The 23,235-nt window shown below is 41.8% G+C and overlaps 1 protein-coding gene across 1 annotated transcript; it reads left to right on the plus strand.

The window, feature by feature from the left end:
* Positions 1-4,292: 4,292 nt before the first annotated feature.
* Positions 4,293-21,628, plus strand: alg6 (ALG6 alpha-1,3-glucosyltransferase). Its single transcript, XM_071541042.1, has 14 exons — positions 4,293-4,451; positions 4,765-4,849; positions 5,595-5,684; positions 6,313-6,401; positions 6,721-6,803; positions 7,742-7,806; positions 8,235-8,417; positions 9,397-9,532; positions 12,763-12,848; positions 14,745-14,829; positions 15,430-15,500; positions 16,777-16,845; positions 18,267-18,459; positions 21,028-21,628. The coding sequence occupies exons 1-14, from the start codon at positions 4,370-4,372 to the stop codon at positions 21,223-21,225; spliced, it is 1,515 nt and encodes a 504-aa protein (XP_071397143.1). The 5' UTR covers positions 4,293-4,369; the 3' UTR covers positions 21,226-21,628.
* The last annotated feature ends 1,607 nt before the right edge of the window (positions 21,629-23,235 follow it).

The following is a 23,235-nucleotide window of genomic DNA, read 5'->3' on the forward strand; positions in this document are numbered from 1 at the left end:
AAAGTGGATTATATTTGGATGTGGCGATAGCAGTGAGACAGTTTGTACTAAACTGTAATAATCATCTTAAATCGATATCGAAAACGAATGAATTTTGTGGCGTTTTAGTTTTTTTATCGCTGGCATTGATGTCTTACAAGTTGCTGATTGCGCGAACACACTCATCTGCGGAGCCCCCCCCCCCCCCCCCCCCCCCCCACACACACACACACACACACACACACACGATAATGACCTGCACCTGCTTTTGCACAGGTGGGGAGCAGCCTGGATTGTGGTTGCGGTTCCCACAGCTCTGTTGGCAGCCAGCCTATATTAGTTTCAAGTGATAGTCTGTACCATTATAATCTATAGGCCTACTTTGTGTATGTGATTATTGACTTGAACTACAAACTGAATTTATGAGCAGATACAGAGCGCGCGTTTGCGAAAATGTCTTTGGTGAATCAATTTGACGATTCTGGTTTTGATTGAAAGTGTTTCTCAAATTAAACTTGAAAAGGAAATATGAATGTAGGCGAAAACAAGATCATGAGCATTTTAACATAAGATAAAAAAAACATAATTTTGTCATATCCAATAAATACATATAGGCTAATAGCCTATTAATAAATTTGTATCACAGTCAAACGGAGACAGACTGGACCTAAATGCTGCAAATACAATGTGGCCAGGAGTGGTTCCTTGTATGCAGTTAGTACAGATTTTAATATCGTAAACCCACTTATCTGGTCCTAAATATTGTTAACTTGTACTGGATGGCAGGGTCACAGTCTATACCTCCCAGCCACCTGTTCAGCTAGGTATAATTCAGTGTGCATCTATCAGTCTAATTGCACTCAACACTTCAGGACAAAAGCCCAATGCTGTTGCCCTTGATAAACCAGGCATATGATTTTTTTTTTATAGAAAGTTACCAAGCGATGGAGAATTTGGAGGCTTGATATGAGGATTTCAAGCTTCAGAAGAACTATATCTACAACACTAAAAAAAACTCAATCAGTTGCAGGTAGCTGATACAAAGTGAGGCAAATATGGCCTTCCATAGGATTATTTTTGCCATCCAAAGGGCATCATTTGCTCTTTGATTAACTGCTGCTTATTATCTGAGTTGTGATTTTGCGATAACAAATGTATGCTAACAAAACTATTGATGATACAAGACTTGGAAGGCTATTATTTATTGGAGACATTTGTAAATAATCAATGTGCAGTGGTGTTTTGCCAGCTTGCACCACACCACCCATGCTGTATTTCAGCTCCCTGCCATGCAATGCTGTACACCAGATGTAAGTACAACTGCATGGAATGGTGAAGAGGCAAAACCTTTTCTTATACACAAAGTTTACCAGGGTGAAGAATTCCATATACTTTGCTAACAATGCCAGCTCCCTTCAGATTTCAGCCTTGTTTTTACTGTAACAGAAGATATGCTGTGGCAACAAATGTCACCTCTCAGATACAGTTACTAAAATGGATTCACTTCTGCATATCTCCGGGAGCATCACTGGCAACATTTTCATTATGCCCAACCCAAGTGAAAAGTAGAGGCAAAATTCAGCTGTTTATGCAAGAACATTACAATTGCTGTGGTTAAATACAGCCGAATAATCTCTCAGTGTGATTCATTTACTCTCATTGCAAATGAAATGATCTCATACAAACAATTCAGCCAAATTGAAGGAACCCGCTTGGGAATTGAAACTTCAAAGTGATTGTGTTTACCTGTAGGCTCTAATTGGATTATCTGCCCAACCTGACTAAAATGCAATCAAAGAGTCAGCGGTTTACATGCTTGAGTGTGTTTGGGCAACTATTTATAATCAGAATCAGCTGCCTTTTGAAGTGGGCAGTGCTTCCCCTGTCTTTTTTATAATTATCATTCTGCAGGCCGAAATTGGTGCATGACACCCATGCACACGCTGGAGGGCATCTAAGAATGAACAGGGCTTGTTTGGGAACGTTGCTTTCATCAAGACGAATAACGCTATCTAAATCAAATCTCTTGCTCTCCATTCATAAACATAATACTAACTCGTAACCAAACACCCTTTTTTTATCTGAAATGTTATTGTCACAGGCATACAGTCACCGGCAGTGTGGATTGTTAGGCTGACTATGTTCACCTGTGGCCAAATAATCCATCAATAAACCTAATCTACCCATATACATTTATTTATTATCTGTTTCCGCTGCAGTGTCCAAGTGTCATAGTATCAGTGTGTAGTGCAGATTCACACTCAGGTATGCCATGCAGGAAATTAAACATCTACCATTTGGCTATAGGGTAATGCTTCCTCACAAGGGAAAATATTTCAGTTTATCATATCTGCTACCTTTGACCTCCCCCCTCAGGGAAAGTCATCCCCATTTTCAGACTCACTGTAACAGACTGGATTTGAATCTCAGTCACCAAACGTCCCTGGCCAAAGAAGAAATTAGAGCTCACAAAGCTTCAGACACCGCTGATAGTCTAGTGCTGTCTGAAGCTTTGTACAGCACTGGTAATCTAGTGGTAACTGCTGTAGAAGTCTTCCCACCCTGGAACTGCACTGGATTAATTTTCCAAATAATTAATCGCTGATCTAAGAGCGTCTCTGCAGTGAAGAAGTAGAAGTGGGACTTCTACGATGGCTGCGTCTCTTGGATTCATAAACTAGATTACACACAGATGGATGTCAGTGTAAGATTAGAAACCCTCCTTGATTTTTCAGTGAAAAGCTATCTTGTGGTTATAGGTCTTTACTGGTCCTCATGTTAAACAGTGTTAAAAGAATGGCAAAACAGCAAAAACATTAACTTTGGCTTGCTGCACCAAACTTGCCATTTTGACTGCAGGTAGATATGATAGACTACAGTGGCATTGGCGAGCAAGGCCTGAGCCTCCATTATAACTAGGTCATCCTCCACCACAAGCTATAGCCTGGGCCTTCTCCTGGGCGCAGATCACAGACAGTAAATGTAGGTACAGCAGTTACTGAATATTTAAAAAGGCATAGAGATGAAGCAATAAATGACAAAGTAAAGCTGGCGTGCCCGGGCATTAATAACTAATGGCCGCCAGTGAGTTATAGGCCGCTCTCGTCGTAATGAAAGTGTCATTGCAAATCAGCAGTTGTCCAAGGTTATTATTATTTATACATAATTGATGCCGGAACCACAAGGAACGTGTCTCACCCAACAACTCCCAACACCTTGGGAACAAAGACGGTCGGTGTCAACAGAAGAAAAGGTCACAGAGGAGAATGCGCCCCTGGGCTGAGATTTACATGAGGGGAGGGGAGGAGACGCTGCTGGAACCACAGATCTGAATAAGCAGGGTTACAACAAACTAGTTACACATAAGCCCACTGACACTCTATTGTTGTCTGTACGCAGTGGATGCTGCTATGTCAGTTGCCACAAAGATAATGCATAGATGACACATTTAAAATTAGGAATTAAGTGAATGAAGTGGCCAGATAACATCTTGGGGATTCCAGAATGTCTTATGTTTTGGGCTAATAGTCCGGATATATAGCTATATCATTATTATTATATTATAGAAGATGGATGTAAATACAAAAGTTGACCCATAATCCCTGAATTCAAATGCACCTAAGGCCTGACAGACTAAGGCCACATATTTACAATACTGCTGTGATAATTGGAAATTGGAGAAATTTTCCACCAATGACAAAAAGAATGGTATTCATAGTGGAGGACTAAACTGAAAGGTTCCATACCATTTCAGTCCATGGTCTATCTGTAGGCTATGACTTTTAACAATATTAGCCTATGCTGTCTCTGCTTTATTTTCTCACATTAGATTGTAAGTAATGTGATGATGGAATGCTCATTTGTAGTTAAATAAAAAAAACACTTCTACAACTTTCAATCTATGAATTCAGCATCAGAACCTATTTTGTCCCTTTTACGTTATTGTTGTATTATTGGAAATATAGACCATCAAAAAATAATGCATGACATCCATCAATCCATCATCAATATTAACTGAACTGACAATGCATTCGATGTAACTGGGTATTTAGAGCAATCAATTTCAAGTTGCAACTATAAACGAAACGCGAACAGTGTTGTAACTAAACGTTTATTTGGAGCTTAAACGTTATGTTAAGACTGATGATATGATAACGCTGTCCTCTCCTCAGGTATGAAGCCATCGTTCTCTGATGTGGAAATTTCCCCCTCCAAGTTTCCCTGAACGCCTCATGTCGCTCCGACGTAACGTAAATGCCCAGTAACCAATAGGAGCCCGCTACGGGGCCTTTGTCGATGACGTATTCAGGAAATGTAAACAACCGTCCAAACTGTCAATGAACAGATTTTAGCTTTTCTTTGCCAGCAAATAAAGCGCAACTCTAAAGGCATGGAAACCTGGAGTCTCGTATCAATTTGCGTTTTGCTTGGTCTTACCGTGAGATGGGGCGTTTCACTAAATTCTTATTCAGGTAGGAAGTGTGTGCAGCATAGCGTTAGCATGTTGCACCATTCAGAGACTCGCTGAAGGCTTTTTGATACATCACTCCTTGTTTCCCTGCAGCTCGTCTGATTTTTTCTTATCATAAAGTAATGAAGGCAAGTTTGCACCGTGCTTGCTAGAGTGCAGACGGTAGCATCCAGGCTTGTGTGGTGTGTGACTGCAGACGTCGGTTACCGTGATAGTAGACATGTCCAGCTAACTTGGTTGGTCGTATGGATTCTCATGATGTTCATTAGTTTCCCATTCAAAAACACTAACATTTGAATGTGTTTTTTCTCCAGGGGCAGGAAAACCACCCATGTTCGGTGACTATGAAGCCCAAAGGCACTGGCAAGAAGTAACCTACAATCTCCCTGTTCAGGAATGGTCAGTCTAATCCTCCATGCACCTTCTGTTCAGTCAAGACAAATATTGAAATATTGTCTTGCTGTGGGTCTCATATTTGAGAAGTCAAAGTTCACCCAGGTATCCAAGTAGGCCTACCTCAAAATGTATTGTGGGAACCCACCAGAAGCATTATGACCCTTGAGGTGGGGAATGTTGTAGTAGTGGCCAGACCCAACACACACAAATGCAAATCTAAAGCTGATAAAGGCACAAATTAGTGATTTAATCATGTCAGATGTCATTTTTGAAGTCTTTGCACTATAGAGCATCATGCTAGAGCCTAGGTACGCAATTCCAGGTTTTTGTGCCTCCCCGGTGGTTAATGAGCTCATTAACTATCCTGGAGGAACAAAAACCTGCAGGACGCCAGACCACGAGGACCAGAATTGAGTACTTTTGCACATCCAGAGTATCCTGGTCCTCGGGACTCAGAGCCCTGCTGATTTTCATTCTAGCCAACTAATCAGTGGCTGATTTACACCTGGGATGCCAGGTGAATACAATTAACTGCAATTAACTACCTGGTAGGATAGAAAACCAGCAGTACTCTGGGTCCTGAGGACCAGGATTAAGAACCACTGGTCTAGAGCATCAAAGCTATCCAGCTAGTCACTGTCTGTGGGGCAGTGTAGCCCAGTCTGAGACCATGTAAGCCAAAATATCTTCATTGGGCCTCGGACAGTGCCCCCTTTGCTGAGTAAATGTTACATTTGTATTCCTCCAGGTACGTCAACACTACTGACAATGACTTGAACTACTGGGGTCTTGACTACCCTCCACTGACCGCCTACCACAGCCTGCTCTGTGCTCATGTGTAAGTCCTTATCATGGACTCAACCTTATCATGTTAGCCTCACTCATGTCAAAAAGGAATTGAAATCAGATTATAGATCATTATTGACCTCTTGGCAGCCAGAAGAATTAAAGGATCAATAATTTTGAGATAAATGAATAAATACATTGTGTACTTATGTACCAGTGTGTACATGTCCTCTTATCATAATGTGTCAGTAGTCATTTTGATGATTCAGGTTCATCACAGCTCGATAACGCAGCCCCAGGGCTGAGATCCCCAAAAGCAGCAGCGAGGCTAAATATATGCAGGCATAAGAACCACAGTACCCTCTTCCTCAGCCTAAGTATATTGAAATATATTGGTTAGTCACAGTCTCAGTCACAGCTCAGTCTTTCCTTTAGCAGGGTCATGGTTGTTTTATGGTGGTATCTCTCTCTGTCCTTACCCTCCTGGCTGCACATGGCATCTGAAAACATTTAAAAACTAGTGAAATGCTGCAGGACGGTGTATTACATGTTCTCCTTTGACAGAAAAGGAGAAAAACTCCATGCCACACTGCTTGAAACCACTGCTTTTCATTTTACGATCTTTCTCAGTTAGGATCAAATGCAGTCTTCCTGATTCTGGTGTCTGTGTTTTCCTGCAGAGGCAAACTGATCAACCCTGAATGGGTGGAGTTACACAAATCTAGAGGTCATGAAAGCCTGGCACACAAGTTATTCATGAGAGCCACAGGTACAGTATGATATTGATAATTCACTTGTATAGTATTACTTGTATATATCACTTGTATATTTGTTAAACATGGTGTCAAAAGCATTAACACTTGCTTACATGATTGATGTATGGATTGATGTTTAGCCGATTTATTTGGTGTCATGCATCCATAGGTTCAGCCATATAGGCTCATATGATGCTATTTTTCATAAAAAAATATCAGAACTATCAGGAAGATGTTAGTATGATATTAATGTATTATGCATCATGAACAGCATAGTGATCTTTTGCCATACACAAAGGATTCAGTATGATTTGCTTCTTTTCTCTGTCTCAGTCCTTGTTGCAGATTTGTTGATCTACATCCCTGCTGTGGTTTTATACTGTTTTTACCTAACTGATGGTTCCTCTAGGAAGAAGGTAAGACTGATGTCTAGTATTGCAGTGGATCTTAAATTGTTTTCAACCGGAGACCCAAATGAGCATTTTATTTCTCTCACCCTGGGACCCAGGCTCGTTAAAACAGATTAGAAACGCTCATCATGTGGAGACTCAGCAGCAATGGACATGTGATCCATTTTTGGTCCTCACTCATAGTTAAGGACACCAGGCTGCACTGCATCTGAAACTTACGAACAGATGCATACTCTCGACTAATCAAGTATTATTATTGGTAATAATTTGTTTTTACCTTGAGACCTCAGGAACTGGACACCACTGTCATTCTTAACAGAACCACATATTTCATAGGCTTCTCATGTCTATCCTGCACTGTACAATCTCATTGAGATGTATTGAGGGGATGTAGCAACTGATAATATCATAAAATGTCCCTCTCAATGGGTCAAAAATGTAATAAAAACTATTCATGTAATAACTTCCTGGATAATGTAATAACATCCCATTATTACATTAATCGGCCATTATGATAGTGGCTGATTAATGTAATAATGTGATGTTTTTACATAATCCAGGAAGTTCAACAGGTCTTACTAAATTTTCAACCAGGGGACATTTTCTTACATTTTCTTATATTATCAGACAGTTATTACATTATCAATTGCTACATCAGACCATATCATCTTTGTTTACTAAAAGGCAGAACTAGAACAGTTATGAGAAATATTGTTAAATATCTTTATTCACAATCTGAGAAACACATTGTATAAAATATAGAACAATATTTGCTATCAATGCAATTTAACAACAAAAGATCTCTCTTTTACCATCACAACATGTGCAACAGTTCACGGGCTGCACAGACTTTTGAGCATGATGTTATATCAATTATAACACTGGACTGTAATTAGATTGGAGCTAGCTGCTTAGCATCAACTAACCAAAACGTTCTTCCCCAGGTTTGCAATCTCCTCTGCTTCCTGCTCTACCCAGGGCTAATTCTCATTGACTATGGGCATTTCCAGTATCCTTTATAAACAGATACAAGTTATATTATGTATTATGTGTCATATCATTATTGTAGTTTGCAGTGATGAAGTTGTGCTAAATACTGGTGTTCAGAGTTGCAGCTATTGACTTTAAAGGCCCAGTCCTAATAGAAGCTGTCCCCCATAATGCATCTAAACTATATTTTCTTACAGCCTTTAATGTAATTCATTCTCCAAGAAAGATTTATTTAATTTGGTATTCAGTTGTAATGCTTTGATTTGATTTGAATTCATTGGAACTGTAGTACATTAGTAAGCACATAAAACAAATTACTAACTTTATTTCTGCCACCATATCCTTCTGAAAGGCTATAATAGCTTTTGTCATTTCATTAGTTTATTGCACCAGCAAGCCATCTACATAGAAACACCCTTGGTCCGATATTGACCTTAACCCTGTCAGGTACAATGGGGTGAGCCTGGGCTTGGCCCTGTGGGGGGTGCTGGCTCTGGGTCTGGGCTGGGATGTTCTGGGCTCCCTGGCCTTTTCCCTGGCTCTCAACTATAAACAGATGGAGCTCTACCATGCCCTGCCCTTCTTCTGCTACCTGCTGGGCAAGAGTGTCAAACTGGGCCTGGGGCGAGGGTGAGTTTGGTTGTTTGTTTGTTTGTTCTTTATTTCTCTGTCTTTTCTCTGTTGTTGCCTTTCTTTCCTTGTTTCTTTCTTTCTTTGGCAGACACACTTGTTCAGAGCAACTTGTAATCATGTGAGAGAGACAAATTAACGAAATAAAATAACAGAGGATAGGTAGATGGGATTTATTTGTTATTTGTTTATTTGTATTTATTTTTATGTTTTTCAATGTATAGTAGAAGGCAGCAGGTTTTCTAAGTATTCTTTTGTACAGCCAGTGATATTGATAACTCATGTTTCAATCAAACTGATTAACTATTATAACATTCACTGGTACAAAATATCCCAAGCCAGCATCCAGCCTGACATATGAATCTAGGGGTTTTATGCTTTTCTCTATTCAATCATACTTATTCAGCAGTGTTGTGTTTTTTTTTTATTTTTGGTTATATTGTTAGTCATTCTGCATTGGAGTGTCAGCCAAATGGTCAAACTGTAAATGTAATGAAATCTGTAAGAGAGCACCGTCCCCAGGCGAGCCACAGAGTTACTGAGGTAATCAGATTGGATGCCGTTACTAGTGTGTCCAGTGTCTGTTTATCTAGTAACAATGTACCAAGGGCATTTAGTAGCAAATGGAGAGCTGGATTAGAAGGGCCAGGGGGAAGATATGTCCAGATGACACTCTCGCCATGCCCAAACTCCTCAGCTATTCCTGTGTGTGCAACTTAACCAGCAGCTTCACAGTTACAGCTGACAACATACCCTGACCTACACTAAAGACTTTCAGCTGATGCATGGCTTTCACTGCATTCCTCAACAGACGGTCAAATCCCCAATTTAGGACATGCAGACAGAACATATTAATTGTTCATGCAATATCAGTAGACATAGACATGTAAGCTGCGTGCTATTGTCAACGTTTGGCATTTTAGAAAGTCCTCTGTAATGCGTTCCTCTCTGTGTGTCCCTCTTCTCTTCCACCATGCAGGCTGTTCCTGCTGGTGAGGGTTGCAGTAACAGTGTTGGTGACTTTTGCCCTCTGCTGGCTGCCCTTCCTGTCTGACCCCAGCCAGGCCTTGCAGGTTGTCAGGAGGATCTTTCCCGTGGCTCGGGGGCTGTTTGAGGTACAGCAGACGTCCTTAAATGTCAACTCAGCCTGGCACCCAAAGCTTAGTCTCCCCCCTTATCCCATTCTTCTCCTAGTTTTATGAAAAAAAAAACCCATTTGTACTCTTGTTCCATCAACATAGAATAAAAAAGGGTTGTTAGTCAGGCATTTTGACAACCTAAGCCTAAACTCAGTCCTATCAATTAATGTTGTGATTAAACTTTGATATGTTTCTGGACTCCCATCAAGAAATATGAAGCATGAGGCAGTATTGGGCATCAATGAGTAACTTTCTTCTTATTGACATCTGTTTGTGGTAGCTCTTTTGGCATGGAAGATTGTTGTGTGCATGCTAACCAAGTGCAATGCACAATTGGTCTTTGAAGTCAGTGTTTTGCTCATCAAAGCTCAGGCTGGAAATCACCACAGCCCTCCTGATATGATCGTATCACACAATAATCGCATAATCCGATAATAATTTGATGCTTACTGTGTGACTCACTGTGAAGTATCAGAGTGTCTTTAAAAGATGAATGCAAGAGGCCGTAAGCAGTGCTTACTGAAAGCGAGGCACAATCTATGTGGCTCTCCTCTTGCACTCCGTGTGGCCTATACACTGTCCCATACTCTCTCTGGGGTAAACACCCTTCCACCCTCCAGTGCTTAGCCAATTGGAAATGGATACCCCGCAGGATCAAAGAAAACAGAGGAATAAAATGGTGAAAGGTCAGGAGATCAGTTTCACTCTATCTCTGGGAGGTGTTGGGGTTCGGGATGTAGGAGGATATAGATAAATCTAACTAATTTATGGCCTGGGTGTTTTCAGCACTTCATAGCACAGCCGTGTTCTAGCTGTATGGGATGATGAGTGGTGCCAACTCGCACTTTAGGCATATCTGAGCACATCCGACAACTGTTGGCTGCAACCAGTCATGTCTTTGTAGAGTGAACATGTATGTGTATGTTAGACGGTGCACACACAGTTGTACACTGTGGTCAATCAGTCGGTTTCTGACAGAAAAGGGGAGTATTGGAGTATGAAAGGACAGTGAACAGTGAGAGAGAGAGTGCCATTGCAACACTTCCTGCAGCCGGCAATGTTGAAAGGTTGTCATGGAGGCAGAAGGAAAGTAACACTGTGTGTGTGTGTGTGTGTGTGTGTGTGTGTGTGTGTGTGTGTGTGTGTGTGTGTGTGTGTGTGTGTGTGTGTGTGTGTGTGTGTGTGTGTGTGTGTGTGTGTGTGTGTGTGTGTGTGTGTGTGTGTGTGTGTGTGTGTGTGTGTGTGTGTGTGTGTGTGTGTGTGTGTGTGTGTGTGTGTGTGTGTGTGTGTGTGCGTGTGTGCGCTCGCGCGTGTGCTCGCGCGTGTGCTCGTGTGACAGACAGCTCTGAGGCCAAGGTTTGCGGCTCGCGTTTCTGAAACCCCGTAACCCCTCTCTTGTCCTGTTCCCCAAGGTGGCACCCACCACAAGGTGTCATGGATGTGAGAAGTAATTGAAAATTCTACCAGGGGAGCGGACGGCAGTATGCGCTGTGGCAGTATTTGTTCAATGAAATGATGCAAACATAATACACAGGGTGTGAGAGACACTATACTCCCCGGTGACGATAGTGCGAGAGGCTGCCCGGGCAAGTCGTCCTGAACTAATTGTGAAATTGTGCACGTAAGCAGAAGCCTGGACAAGCGGACAGGGGTGAGAAGGGGTGGTGGGGAAGTAGAGGACTGGTGACTGGTGGTGAGGAAGGGTGGTGGTGGGTTAGGGGAGTAGGGGCTGGGGAGGGGGAATTGTAAGTTTACCCACTGAGCTGCATTCTGCCGTCTCAGGTTGCTGCCTGCTCACAAAAATGGCACCAAATGCTTCTGCCTGTGAAATTCCACGCTAGCTTATAGGTGAAGGAGCTGCACCGCTCTCGCCCTTGCATTTGCCGATGCGGCACCCCCCCCTCCCCTGCCCCCCCCAAATCCCCCAATCCCCGTTCATGTGTTGCCCTCAGGCGGCATCCAGGAACATTCCGGTAGTGGTTATTTGGAGCGGGGCGGCAGAGAGGAGAGGGAGAGAGAGAGGGAGATGGGGCAGAGACGAAACAACACGACACTGGGCGGCCCGGTGCTGACTAGGCTGCCATTAAGATCCACACAGCTGTGTTGCGAGCAGCTGTGGCATGGAGGAGAGAGAGAACGCCAGAAATAGGCTTTCTAGACAGGGCCACACACTCGAAAGATCCACAGTGGAACGATGAAGCCGATCTAGGCATGCTACCTCTGTGTTTTGCGGTATCACAGTGCACAGAGGCGGCTTGGGCCTTAATATCATTTGATCCCTGCACAACTGCTTAAGCGCTTAAATCAACTGAATCACACAGCAACGCCCTCCTCATCTCATCTCTCAGCTTATAAACCGCAAGTCCTTTTAGGATGACGTTGTGGATGCTTTTTCTTGGGGTTGTAACTTATCATCCATGTCATGCAGAAACCTTGTAGATCTAATTTTGTCTTGGATTTGACTGTGTTCACCATGAGAGAAAATGTTTTATGATCTTTGCATTGAAGATGCACTATAAACCGCCAAAAATGCCTGGGTTTTTCTTGGATAATGAAACCTTTCTACTCCTCAATTCCTGAAAAACCGAATTATATGGAGTATAGGAATATATATGGAATTGTACAACACATTGACATTATATATGTGTATGCAGTATGCAGTGTTGTTCTATGTGTGGTCTGTATCCGCTGGCTGTGCAGAAACTACTCTGTCTCAACACTTAACCCCGTGTCCCCAAGTTTACAAATAAGTCCCTCGCTTTTTTTGACATCCAGGCTCTCTGACAGGGGAGTGGATTTATGCTGGAGGGGTGCTGCCCCCCCCTCCAAGCTCTCCTGTACAAATGCCTCTTTGGAATGTCCCAAGGAATTTTTATTGCACTCTCAGTAGGGAAATGATTACTTAGAGCAATGCTACTTATTTGCTTTCTCTTCAAAACGGAATGCTTTTTAAAGAAGCCATTGCTATATTTTTGGAGTCTTTAAATTTGAAATGCTTATAATGTGATTTTTAAGCCACGAGTGAACTATAATTGTAGTATTGATACACATGTAGTCCAGACCATTAGTAATTTGATCAGTAGTTTGTTTTTTATTACGTAGGCATCAAGGCATCTGTTGAACTACAAAATGTGTTTTCACCTGACACCATTCCTTATTTACCTAACTGAGTGTGTGTATGTGTGTGTGTGTGTGTGTGTGTACAGGACAAGGTGGCAAACACATGGTGCAGCTTAAACATCCTGATAAAGATCAGATCCATCCTGTCCACTGACTCCCAGCTCTACCTCAGGTAATCTCTCTAGCTATCTATCTAGCTGGCTTTCATCTTGCTCTCTCCCATCTTTTGTTGTTTCGTTCTTTCTTTCGTTCTTTCATTCCTTTGTCCCTTTCCTCCCTCTTTCCTTCCTTCTCTCTCTCTTTCTGTCGCTTGTATTCACTCCTGTTATTTCCCAGGCAAGCCACAGAGCTCGCCCCGGGAAAATGGCAAGCTCTGTGGCTGTGATCAAATACGGTGTGATCAAGCACGGTGAAAATAAGATCATCCCTTATAATAACATCTTGTGTGGAGCTTCTGAATGCGGCGTCACAGCTGTTTTTGGAAATCTGGTGACTAGACTGGCCCGAGGAATGCCCCAAGGAACTACTGAAGCCTGCATGTTATACAGAGATAGCAGCTACGTTCGCCAGATAGCAAGATTCTCACCTTTTCTTCAATAATATGTTTTGATGGTATGTGTGCTTTATTAGATGATGTTATAAGATAACGTGAGCAAGAGAGATGGGGGAGTGGGGGAGAAGACGTGTAGTAAAACCTTGAGTGCTGGACTCAAACTCACATTAAAGTCATATGGTGTGTGTCTCTGCCCGCTGCTCCACAGAGCATCCCAGGATGCATTTGGATATGATATGTTATTTCAGCCAAAGTTGTTTCCCCCCCTGAAGGCCTGTCTGATCAGAGTGAAGGGAAAAAAGTCGAGGCGGGGACGCAACAGTCATGTCATCATGGTGGAGCCCGCTTAAATAACCTGGCAGGCTAAATTTAGGCCTCCTGTGTTCGCAACATGGACACGTTTCTGCCAGACTGCTAAGTCCAGGGATTAAGTTGGACTTCTTTGACTGCAATGCATTTCAAACAAATGAAAAACACTCTTGTCTTTTTGGCAGCGGGGGTGGATTGCTAAATGCTCGGGTGTGGGTCTACTGTGTACATAGAATGAATCAGCTGTGAAAAGTGATCCGTGTCCTTCCGGACCGCAAAACCCTGCCCTACACATAACACATATGCTCAACACAACTCACACACACACACACACACACACACACACACACACACACACACACACACACTCTCTCTCTCTCAGCTCTATGTACATATCTATCTTGATATATAAATGTACTACTTTATATATTCTACTGTATATATTCTACTCTCTCTCTCTCTCTCTTACAAATCACAGTACGAACTATGTGTGTGTGTATTTGTGTGTGTGTGTGTGTGTGTGTATGTGTGTGTGTGGCTGTTCTGATCCACCCCTAGCACTCCCCAGGGAGCCTTTAGGCCCTAATGGAGCCTTGTGACATGGCTGCCCTCACACCTCTCACTCACTGGCTTCCCTACCCTTCAGCACACACACACATACACACAGTACACACATACACGCTGACACACACGCATACACACGCTCGCAGCCTCTTCCGGTGCCTCTACCCCCAGCAAGTGACAATTGAAGGGTTAAACTAATGCTGGGTTGCCCTAAGCAGGGGCCAGTATTTCTACATTTCCCACATAGCTGGGGTCTTATGTGCGGAGCAAGCGGTGTCTAAAAAAGAGCGAGCTGGTTGCATAGCTTAGTTCTGTGGACTGAGGGTTAGGTTTCTGGGCTCGACGCACATCCTGTTCTAGAAAAGTTTCACTAGTTTTAAAGTAGGTCTGCATCCGCACATAAAGGTCTACCAAAAGTTTATTATATTCATCCACATTGAAAAGTTGTTTGTATAATTAACTTTTGGTGGAGCAGAATTCTGTGTGCGGATCTACTTTAAAATTATATTATACTTTTTCCTTGCTGTATCCTATCACTTTTTACTGCTTAGCTTAAGAATATTAGAATTCTTATGCATTTGACTGTATTTCTAACTGTGCTGATGTGAGGTTATCTGAATGCTCATCTGCCCTTTCTTTCAGCTTAGCCTCCACTCTCCTGGCAGTCCTACCTTCCTCCATCAGGCTTCTGACAAAGCCCACCTTCTGGCAGTTCAAACTGGCCTTGGTGAGTGTTTTTGGCTTGGGTGAACAAGCCAATCCAACCGATTTAAAGACAACTGTGAGCTGAACATATTGATCGTCCCCTAACAGAGAGGCAATGACTGTCTTTCAATCTGAATACTTCCATATTTCTGAGTATCCAAGTCAATCCAATCAAATCAAAGAAAGGAACATAAAAACCTTTGGTATCTGGTGCTGAAACTTGGAGTTTTTGCAAATTTCAGATGAGATTTTCATGTTATAAACAGTAATCTATCTATTACTTCACATTTTTTAACTCCACATATCCCACTGAAACACATTGATGTAATTTACACACACGTGTACATTAATATGATCTGGGTTACCTGGGTCAAACATCAGATATTTCCTTTATTTCTATGTAAATCCAGACCTTTCTACATTTCACTATCTTTCACAGTCACTTTCTAACACAATATGAGATAAATATGAGATAATTATAATGTTGGCATTATTGATGTTGCTGCTCATTTAAATATAATAGTTATTTGTATTGCCTCCATTAAAAAACTAATATTAAGTATTATAGTTCAGTAACAATTGCATTTGTTATACTTAATGTTAATCTCAATGTCACTTTTAGGTGAATTCTTCTCTGGCCTTTTTCCTCTTCTCCTACCAAGTCCATGAGAAGTCCATCCTGTTGGCTTCCCTGTGAGTAGAGCTCGTAACTGTACCTTCTCGGGGGTTATGTCCCACTGGGCATTTGGTGAAATTTAACAACAGGAATGGCTCGAAGGTAAATGGTACTTTTCCATCTCCTTGTACCTGAAATATTCAGTGGGATAGATTTAATTTTTGCTCACAAAGAAGCCATTCCCCTTACCCCCCCCCCTCCAAATCTCCCACAGGTTATGTCCTGCAGATTGTTCATGACTTGAATACATCTGCATTTTGTCGAAATGACATCATGCTCCTGCTGTACTCCCAGAGTTGCAGAGTAAAGATCTATTTAAGTACAGACTTGCTAACTGAGGGGTTATGCTCCTCTGTCATCATACTCAGTGCCACACAGACACAAAAACACCCCCCCAGCCCCCATTTGCATTGATTGATATGTCCTATGGCGTGTGTCAAAGGCGGGCCATATTTAACCCACTGATAGATTGAATGCAGTATATGCACACGTGAGCACGAGGATGTGTGTGTGTGTGTGTGTGTGGTTCATAACCATTTACCTCAACATAACCTATATGTATAAAGCTTTGGCGGCTGTAGGTGGAGTGTGAGGCCTGGGCTAGATTTGACAGCATGGGATTTGGTTCCCAGATCTGGGCTCATCTATTAATCTAGATTAGGCTAGATTGTTGCTTTATTAACTATTGAGTTATATCTCCCACCTGTCCCCCTGAATCAATCAGTAATGCATGTCCAGGGATTAGGAAAGAATGGCAGGCGGCAGCTCGGGGCGTTGTTTGCGGAGGATCAATTATTGGGCTGTAACAGGATCGCCAAAGAGCACCGGCTGTAATTATGGGCTCAGGGACCGGTGGAAAGTGCCCCCCTCGGAGCGGAGTGTACAACTAGCTGGCTAGCACTGAAGCAGGCGGCCAGGTTTAGGTTAATGTTACATTGTTACATTACACACGCGCACACATACGCAAATATGGCCATTAAGATTTTGAAGCACAGTAAATATCTGGGCCTTTATTGGAAGCTTTACAGTAGCGTACATGCCAGTTCTGTTAAATGCCATATACTGATATTCAACTGTTGTCTGTCTGACTCAACAAATGCCGACTGTCCTGTCAGGAATCGATTGTGCGCGGGTGTCTCGGTGGATCAGCAGCTTTTTTACTGTACACACATGATGTCAGTTCAAATCCAGCTCTGACCTCACATACCCCCTCTTCACATCTTGCTGTAAAATATTCTTTAATGCTAGTTACTCTGTTGAACAGTAAGTATATCAAACTTTGAACTTTTCCAGGCCAGTCTGCCTCCTGCTGAATGACCTCCCCTTGATGGCTATTTGGTTCCTACAGGCCTCTACATTCAGGTAAGGCTATGTTTAGGAAAGACCACCGCCACATTAAAACAGTGAATTAAATACATGTGATAGATGAATAAAAACTGGTTATCCTTATTTAGTATTCTTTATATCAGGGGTTCTTTAACTTTTCCGTTTAGTCAAGGAAACCAAGCTTCATACTATTATTTAGCCAAGATAAAGTCTATGCAGACCATTTTGGATAAAAATGGCGCTGCAATATGGGTTGAAGTGAGGAGTGTGAATGGAAAGGACTGGTAGTGCTGCCTACGCTCTCTCTAACTTTCACCAGCTGTTGGTAAATTCTTCCGGCAGCACTAATTGTTGTGCGCGTGGTTTAGTATAAGGATATCTGTGGATTACACGGCATAGTCTGCATGCCTGCTGTCTAAGCGTGCGTTGTATAGGGACAGGAGGTCATTCTGTAGCTGTTTCCCAGTACAGTCTGACATGGACTTCCACATAATCTGCATCCTCTACACACCCCATCATTAAAAAAAAATACATCTTTTGTTAGCATAATTGGTTGAATGAATGCTCAAGCACAGTAATTGTAAGAGGACTGAATGCACCCGGTCTGTTTAAATTGATGAAGTATGTATTTCTAAAATGCCTAACATTTATCTACTGAATAGAGCTGGTTTTGTTGGACTTAAAATGAGAATCACTGGTTTGTTGTGAATGGTTAGGTTTATATCAGCCGGGGTAATATGCGATTTACTAAGAGTCAACTGTTGTTCTTGTCCATGCCCCTCTGCTAAACTAAGATAAGCATAGTATGAATGTGAGACCCATCCCTCCCCAGGGGACGTACAGCTTGTGTAGGCCTGCTCTTAGATAAAAGCTATGCAGTTTACTATTGGCCTTGTCTTAACGAACACAATACTGAATGTATATGAAAATCTACTATGTGTGTCGTCCATCAAGATATCTTTGAAACAGATGAAGATAGAGCTGTGAAAAAACAAAACAAAACAGAATGCTCATTGTGGCTATGGGATAAAATTGAATCCATGACCATGACCTAGAAGGGATTAGGTGTTGGCAGGCGCGTGGGGTGTTGCAGTCGCTTGACTGGCTTGTGATGTTTTGTACTATCCCTTTTTTGCAATTTATGTCCTGTACATTCACCCTTGTACCATGTACTGTATATCACTGTTGTGTAATTGTGTATCAAAGCTCCAGCTACACCTAGCCAAATTCTGTATGCATGTAATGCACTAGATGGGGAAAGGTGATGCAGACTTTCTTTGTCCCTCTCTCTGTGCAGGAAGCATGTAAAAAGTGGGACTTGTGCAATGCCTAGATCTGTGCATCTGCTTACTCTGTTTGGAGTCATTGTACATTTCTCCGGACAATTACGCCGGGCTAAATGACTAAATTGTAAACTGTAAATGCAGCATTGTTGTTGTCCTTGTCCCTCCGTGCAGCATGCTGCCTCTGTTTCTGAAGGACGGACTGCTGGTGCCCTACGTGGTGACCTCCCTGGCCTTCGTCTTCCTCAGCACATATCTGCTCTCCGCCCTGGAGCACAGCTCAGAGGACGAGCTGAGGCTAGGAGGCTACCACAGGCTACTCTTCTGCCTACCCAGACTGGACCTGGCCTGTATAGTACGATGGAAGGTAAGTGTGGTCTAAGTGTTGGTACAACCAGGCTAGGGCCAAATAGGTGTTGACTCAAGATTTAAGATTCAAATTGTCCTCCATAAACAGACAGAATTCCCAGAAATGGGAATTTTTAAAGGGCAGAAATGGCTGTTAAAAAGGACATTAAGTAATCGACGTCTATCGACAACTAAGAGGAACTGCAACAACACTGATAGAAGTTATCTCCTGCTACATAAACACTTGGCTTTCTTGATAAGATAAGAGATCAGATATCATAAGATATCATAAGATATTTATGTAATATTGTAGGTTTGCTTCAGGTCACGTGGTCAAGCAAATGTTCAATGAGTCACAGTAAATAAAGCACAGATATTATAGCTTGGTCACACTGATAATTCATATGTGCTCCTGTACATGGGGGGATGTGGCTGATGCATTTGTGATTAGAAGGGCGCTGGTTTCAGGACCCCAGGTGGTCCATACTTTGAGAGTGGCACTTGACCTAAATTGCATCAGTGTGAGAAGATATACCCAACTGTATAAATAAAGATCATGTGCCGCTGTAAGCTGTGTAAGCTGTCCAGGGATGAAAGCCACTGCCAACCAACGAATTATTTATCACTTATTTAAGTTTCCGCAGCGTCTGAAGTGGCTGCGCCGCCAGCCCCTTAGCGACAGGGGCACCAGTAGTGTCAGAGATTGAGAGAAGGTGTCTTTTTATAGCGCGTGTCATTAACACAGGTTTGCCTAGATATATTTATTTACACAAGCGGCATAAATAACGAGCCCAAGTGATGGCGATAGGGTTTCATGGGTTGGGGGTAGTGGGATGGGGATGGGCAGTGCTGCATAAGGTGTTTCCTCCATCTCACTCACTGACTTCGCTCTGGGTCATAGAACTCAAATACACATGAATGATCCTTATGGCAGGCTGCTTTGCCATTTATTTCCTAAAGTGCTTTTTAGTCACTATTCCGTCAGCAACTAGTTGCTATCGTAATTTTACTTGTTGCTATATACTAATAGATACTAGTTCTAACTTAATAGATACTAGTGACTAATTTAGTTACTTTTCTATTTTTACTAGTAACAATTTAATAGGCTAAGTACTAGTTCTTATTTTATAGTTACTACAACATAATGGCACACTAAAAGGCACTAGTCACTAAAATTTAAGCACTAGTAGTTTTTTTAGTTACTAGTCACTATTCTGCCAATTAAAAGGCACTAGTCACTATAATTTGGCACTAGTAATTTTTTTTAGTTCTAGTCAGTATTATGCTAGTGTAAAGGCACTGCATCTAGTTTTTACTAGTCATTGTCATTTGTCAAGTATTTAAAAAAAAGTCTAGTAATAATAAAAATGTTGATATCTTCATTAAGAATAAAAACTAGAAGTTGTCAAAATACTATGAGTCACTATTTAATAGCTGCTAGTAACAGCAGCATAGTGACTAGTAGAAATTAGAATAAGAACTAGTGATGAATAAATATCTACTAGTAACTGCTTAATAACTTGTAGAATTAGGTTAGAGACTAGTGCTAATTATAATAGTGAGTAATGAAAAGTCGTGTAGCCCCATAGGATTCAACTTAAAAAAAATCCTAGTAAGGGCATAAAAGTGACTGGCAAAAGCAAATTTAGTCACTAGTAACTTAAGTACTAGTGTTTATTAAATTGTTACTTGTAAAAATAGAAAAGTGACTAGTAAAAACTAGTCACTAGTACCTATTAAATTAGAACTAGTATCTATTATATGGCAACTAGTAAGACTACAATCACGACTAGTGACTAGCAAAATGGTGACAAAAAAATAAGCACTACTGGGTAATTTTTAGCAACTAGTGTATTTCAGGGAATAAATGAGAAAAAGGTCCGTCACATGATCCCACTCTCACCACCAGTTCTCTGTTTGCGGCTCTGCAGCAGGGCGAAGAGGTTTTGTAGGGCTGGGTTCAAATTGTCTGCTCTGTAATGAGTCTGTTCTGTAATGCAATATTGCAAGCCTCCATCTTTTTTACAGCAGTTCTCAAATGGCCAATTTTATTTCAGTCATAGTTATAAATATGCAACGTGATTTGAGAGAAGTCTTTTAAATGAAATCATTCATTGATCTCATATTATGGTTTCACTTGGAATTGAATTAAGCGAAAAGCCAACAGTTTGTTCTTAGCCTGAGGTACCCAGTATTTTCATCATCTTCTAGGATGGCAATATGCCCATCAACTGTGAGTGGTCATCCAGGTGATTTGAAGATAATGACAATGATTTTAGCCAAAGCCCTTTCAATAACCAGATATCATCCAAATTGAGAACTTATGGGAGATTCTGAAATCAGCAGTTTCCACTGTGATAAAGACTGACGGTCCAGATGATCACTCAAAATTGTTATATTAGCAATGATTAGCATTGAGTTTGTCCTTTCTGATGACGAACTGACCAAAACAAAAAACAGTGTGCTGCACTATCTATTATATAGCAACTAGGAAGTTTACTATGTTAACATTAATGAGAACATAAAATTACGATTTAATTTTCTCATTAAAATCAACTGATTCCCACCCCATCTCTCTGTGTTGCAGTTCTACATCAGCATGGTAGTCATGGTTGGTTTGAGCATCACAACCGTAGCGCTGGTCCCTCCACCGCGACTCCCCGATCTGTTTCCTGTGTTGGTGTCCATCTTTGCTTTCCTACACTTCCTGGGAACTCTCATCTACTTCAACATTGTCCAGTTCAGCGGGCCACCCAGCAGAAAGAGCCAGAAGAAGAGTAACTGAAATGGTGCCAAAGGTGGGCATGTACACTACAAGATGTTTTGAACTAATGTTGCTCCAGGAAAGACAGTGTTACAAGCTTGGCATGTTTAGTCTTAATTTGTGTGGGATGGCTTCTTTCACTCGTTCCCTCTGTGTCCACTTGATGTGGCCGGACTCAGGTTAAAGGCGGCTTCGCTTTCTAGGCTCAATTGGGGCTTTATCTGGTCAGCATCTTGTAGTGTATGTCCACTGCTGTTCACCAAACCAGGACCAATAGAGTAGGACTTGGTAACATGCTGTTCACACAACAATAATGGTTTCTCATTGCCTATTCATATGAACTATGAAGTGTTTTATATTTTGTACCATCATTAAAATTATTTTGTACAAATAGTTTTTTCTTAAAATAAATAAAACTTCTCAGATGACCTGAAATGAACATCAGTTTTATCGCTGCATTGTAGAATGATTTGATTTGAAGCTGCTTCATATAAACTGTCTACCTTCACCAAGTAGTCAGCTAAATCACCCATAATAGTGTGGCAGAGACAAAGGCAATAATTGGACACAAACTACATCTTTCAAAGCTTTTACTCAACATCATTAAATATTCATTACAACTCCTAGATACTACAAGGGTTCTGCACAAAAGACCTGTACATTTAAAACAAAACCAGCGACGGGACAGGCCTTAAAAGAGATGATGGAAGGTGACATATCTGAACATAATGCCATAAAGTTGAAATACCACAGAAAAAAGGTACAAGCAATCTCTCTCCCCACTCTCTCTGCGAGTTAATGACAGGCATTAAAAAAATCCATTACAACTATAAATGTTATCAGGTCAGCGAGGGCTGCCTGTGCATCTGTGGCTCCAGGCCCTGCCTGCAGCCAATAACGGGCCAGAGGGAAAGGAAACTGAGATCTGAGCCGCACAATTACTACACTGGGACATGAACACAAGGGGCCGATTGGAGGGGGCATGAGAGGTGCCGGCTTCCCCGCTGTTATTACATGTGTTGATATAACATTAAGCCAATTCTTTTAGAAAAATGTGTGGGAAAACAAGAAATGACCTGCCCACTTCTGAAATTTGAACAAGTAACATAATACAGGTAAACAACTAATGAATATAGTATATGGAGTAAAATAATCATCCAAAGAACATCTCATAGTATTACAACAATGTAATGTTATGTTGTTTGTTAACAAACTGAATATTTGACAGCATATTCCCATTTCTGCAGCAACAAAGGATAATAATCAGGGAAGCAACAAGCTGTCCTCTCTGGCCTGTTGTCACTGTCAGGTTGCAAATGTTTTGAGAGCGATTATGGTTCGTAACATAAAAGTCACATTTAAAAAAAAATCAGCCTTTGATAAAGAATCAGGTTGATATGCTCCCTTTGCTGTTAATACAATTTGTTACACCACTACCATAGCAATTTTTTTTTTTTCAAAGCCACGGTGAAAATAAGGCCTCTGTCATCACCCAAGCACTGACTAATTATGGAGGACTCTGAACCTAAATGAAAGCTTTAGTCTCACCCAGGAACCCAGGACCATTAAACATCTTATTACTCTTGTCATGTGGGGACCTACTAGACAAAGCACTGCCACCAGTTTTGGATCCTGACCCAGAGTTTTGAGAACCACCGCAATAGGCGACGGCGTGCTAGAGGTGAAAGTGCTGCAACAGGAGCGGGAGGGGCATTAAGAACACCAAGGGCCCTTCTCCCAATCTCCAGAGAGGCCTGTATCAAAACATTAGTTTTGTTTATGGGCGCACTGGCTTTGTCCTTCACGTGGCCTCTAAGGGTGATAAAGTGAGAGTTACACGATCCACCTTAGGCAGAAATAGGAAATGTTGCTGTGAACACCAGCTGCTGCTTAGGTCGACTCGGGCAGCAAGAGGCCTTGGCCTTCCCAGGCACTGCCAAATAAAGAGACTACTGTGTCTCGTGTGTGTGTGTGTGTGTGTGCGTGTGCGTACGAGTGTGTTTGCCTCACCCTCTCTCACACCCCCTCCTC

The sequence above is a fragment of the Centroberyx affinis genome, unplaced genomic scaffold, assembly GCF_046629955.1.
Source record: "Centroberyx affinis isolate AG114_WGS23_722 - 3 ecotype Tasmania unplaced genomic scaffold, CSIRO-AGI_Caff_v1 ptg003779l_1, whole genome shotgun sequence".
Classification (NCBI taxonomy): Eukaryota; Metazoa; Chordata; class Actinopteri; order Beryciformes; family Berycidae; genus Centroberyx; species Centroberyx affinis.

What these genes read in the sequence shown, in the direction of transcription:
- alg6 (XM_071541042.1), top strand. Translation starts at nt 4,370, where the DNA reads ATGGAAACCTGGAGTCTCGTATCAATTTGCGTTTTGCTTGGTCTTACC. An exon ending in AAACTGGGCCTGGGGCGAGG is followed by an intron (nt 8,418 to 9,396) that starts GTGAGTTTGGTT and finishes TCCACCATGCAG; the next exon opens with GCTGTTCCTGCTGGTGAGGG. An exon ending in GGCAGTTCAAACTGGCCTTG is followed by an intron (nt 14,830 to 15,429) that starts GTGAGTGTTTTT and finishes TGTCACTTTTAG; the next exon opens with GTGAATTCTTCTCTGGCCTT.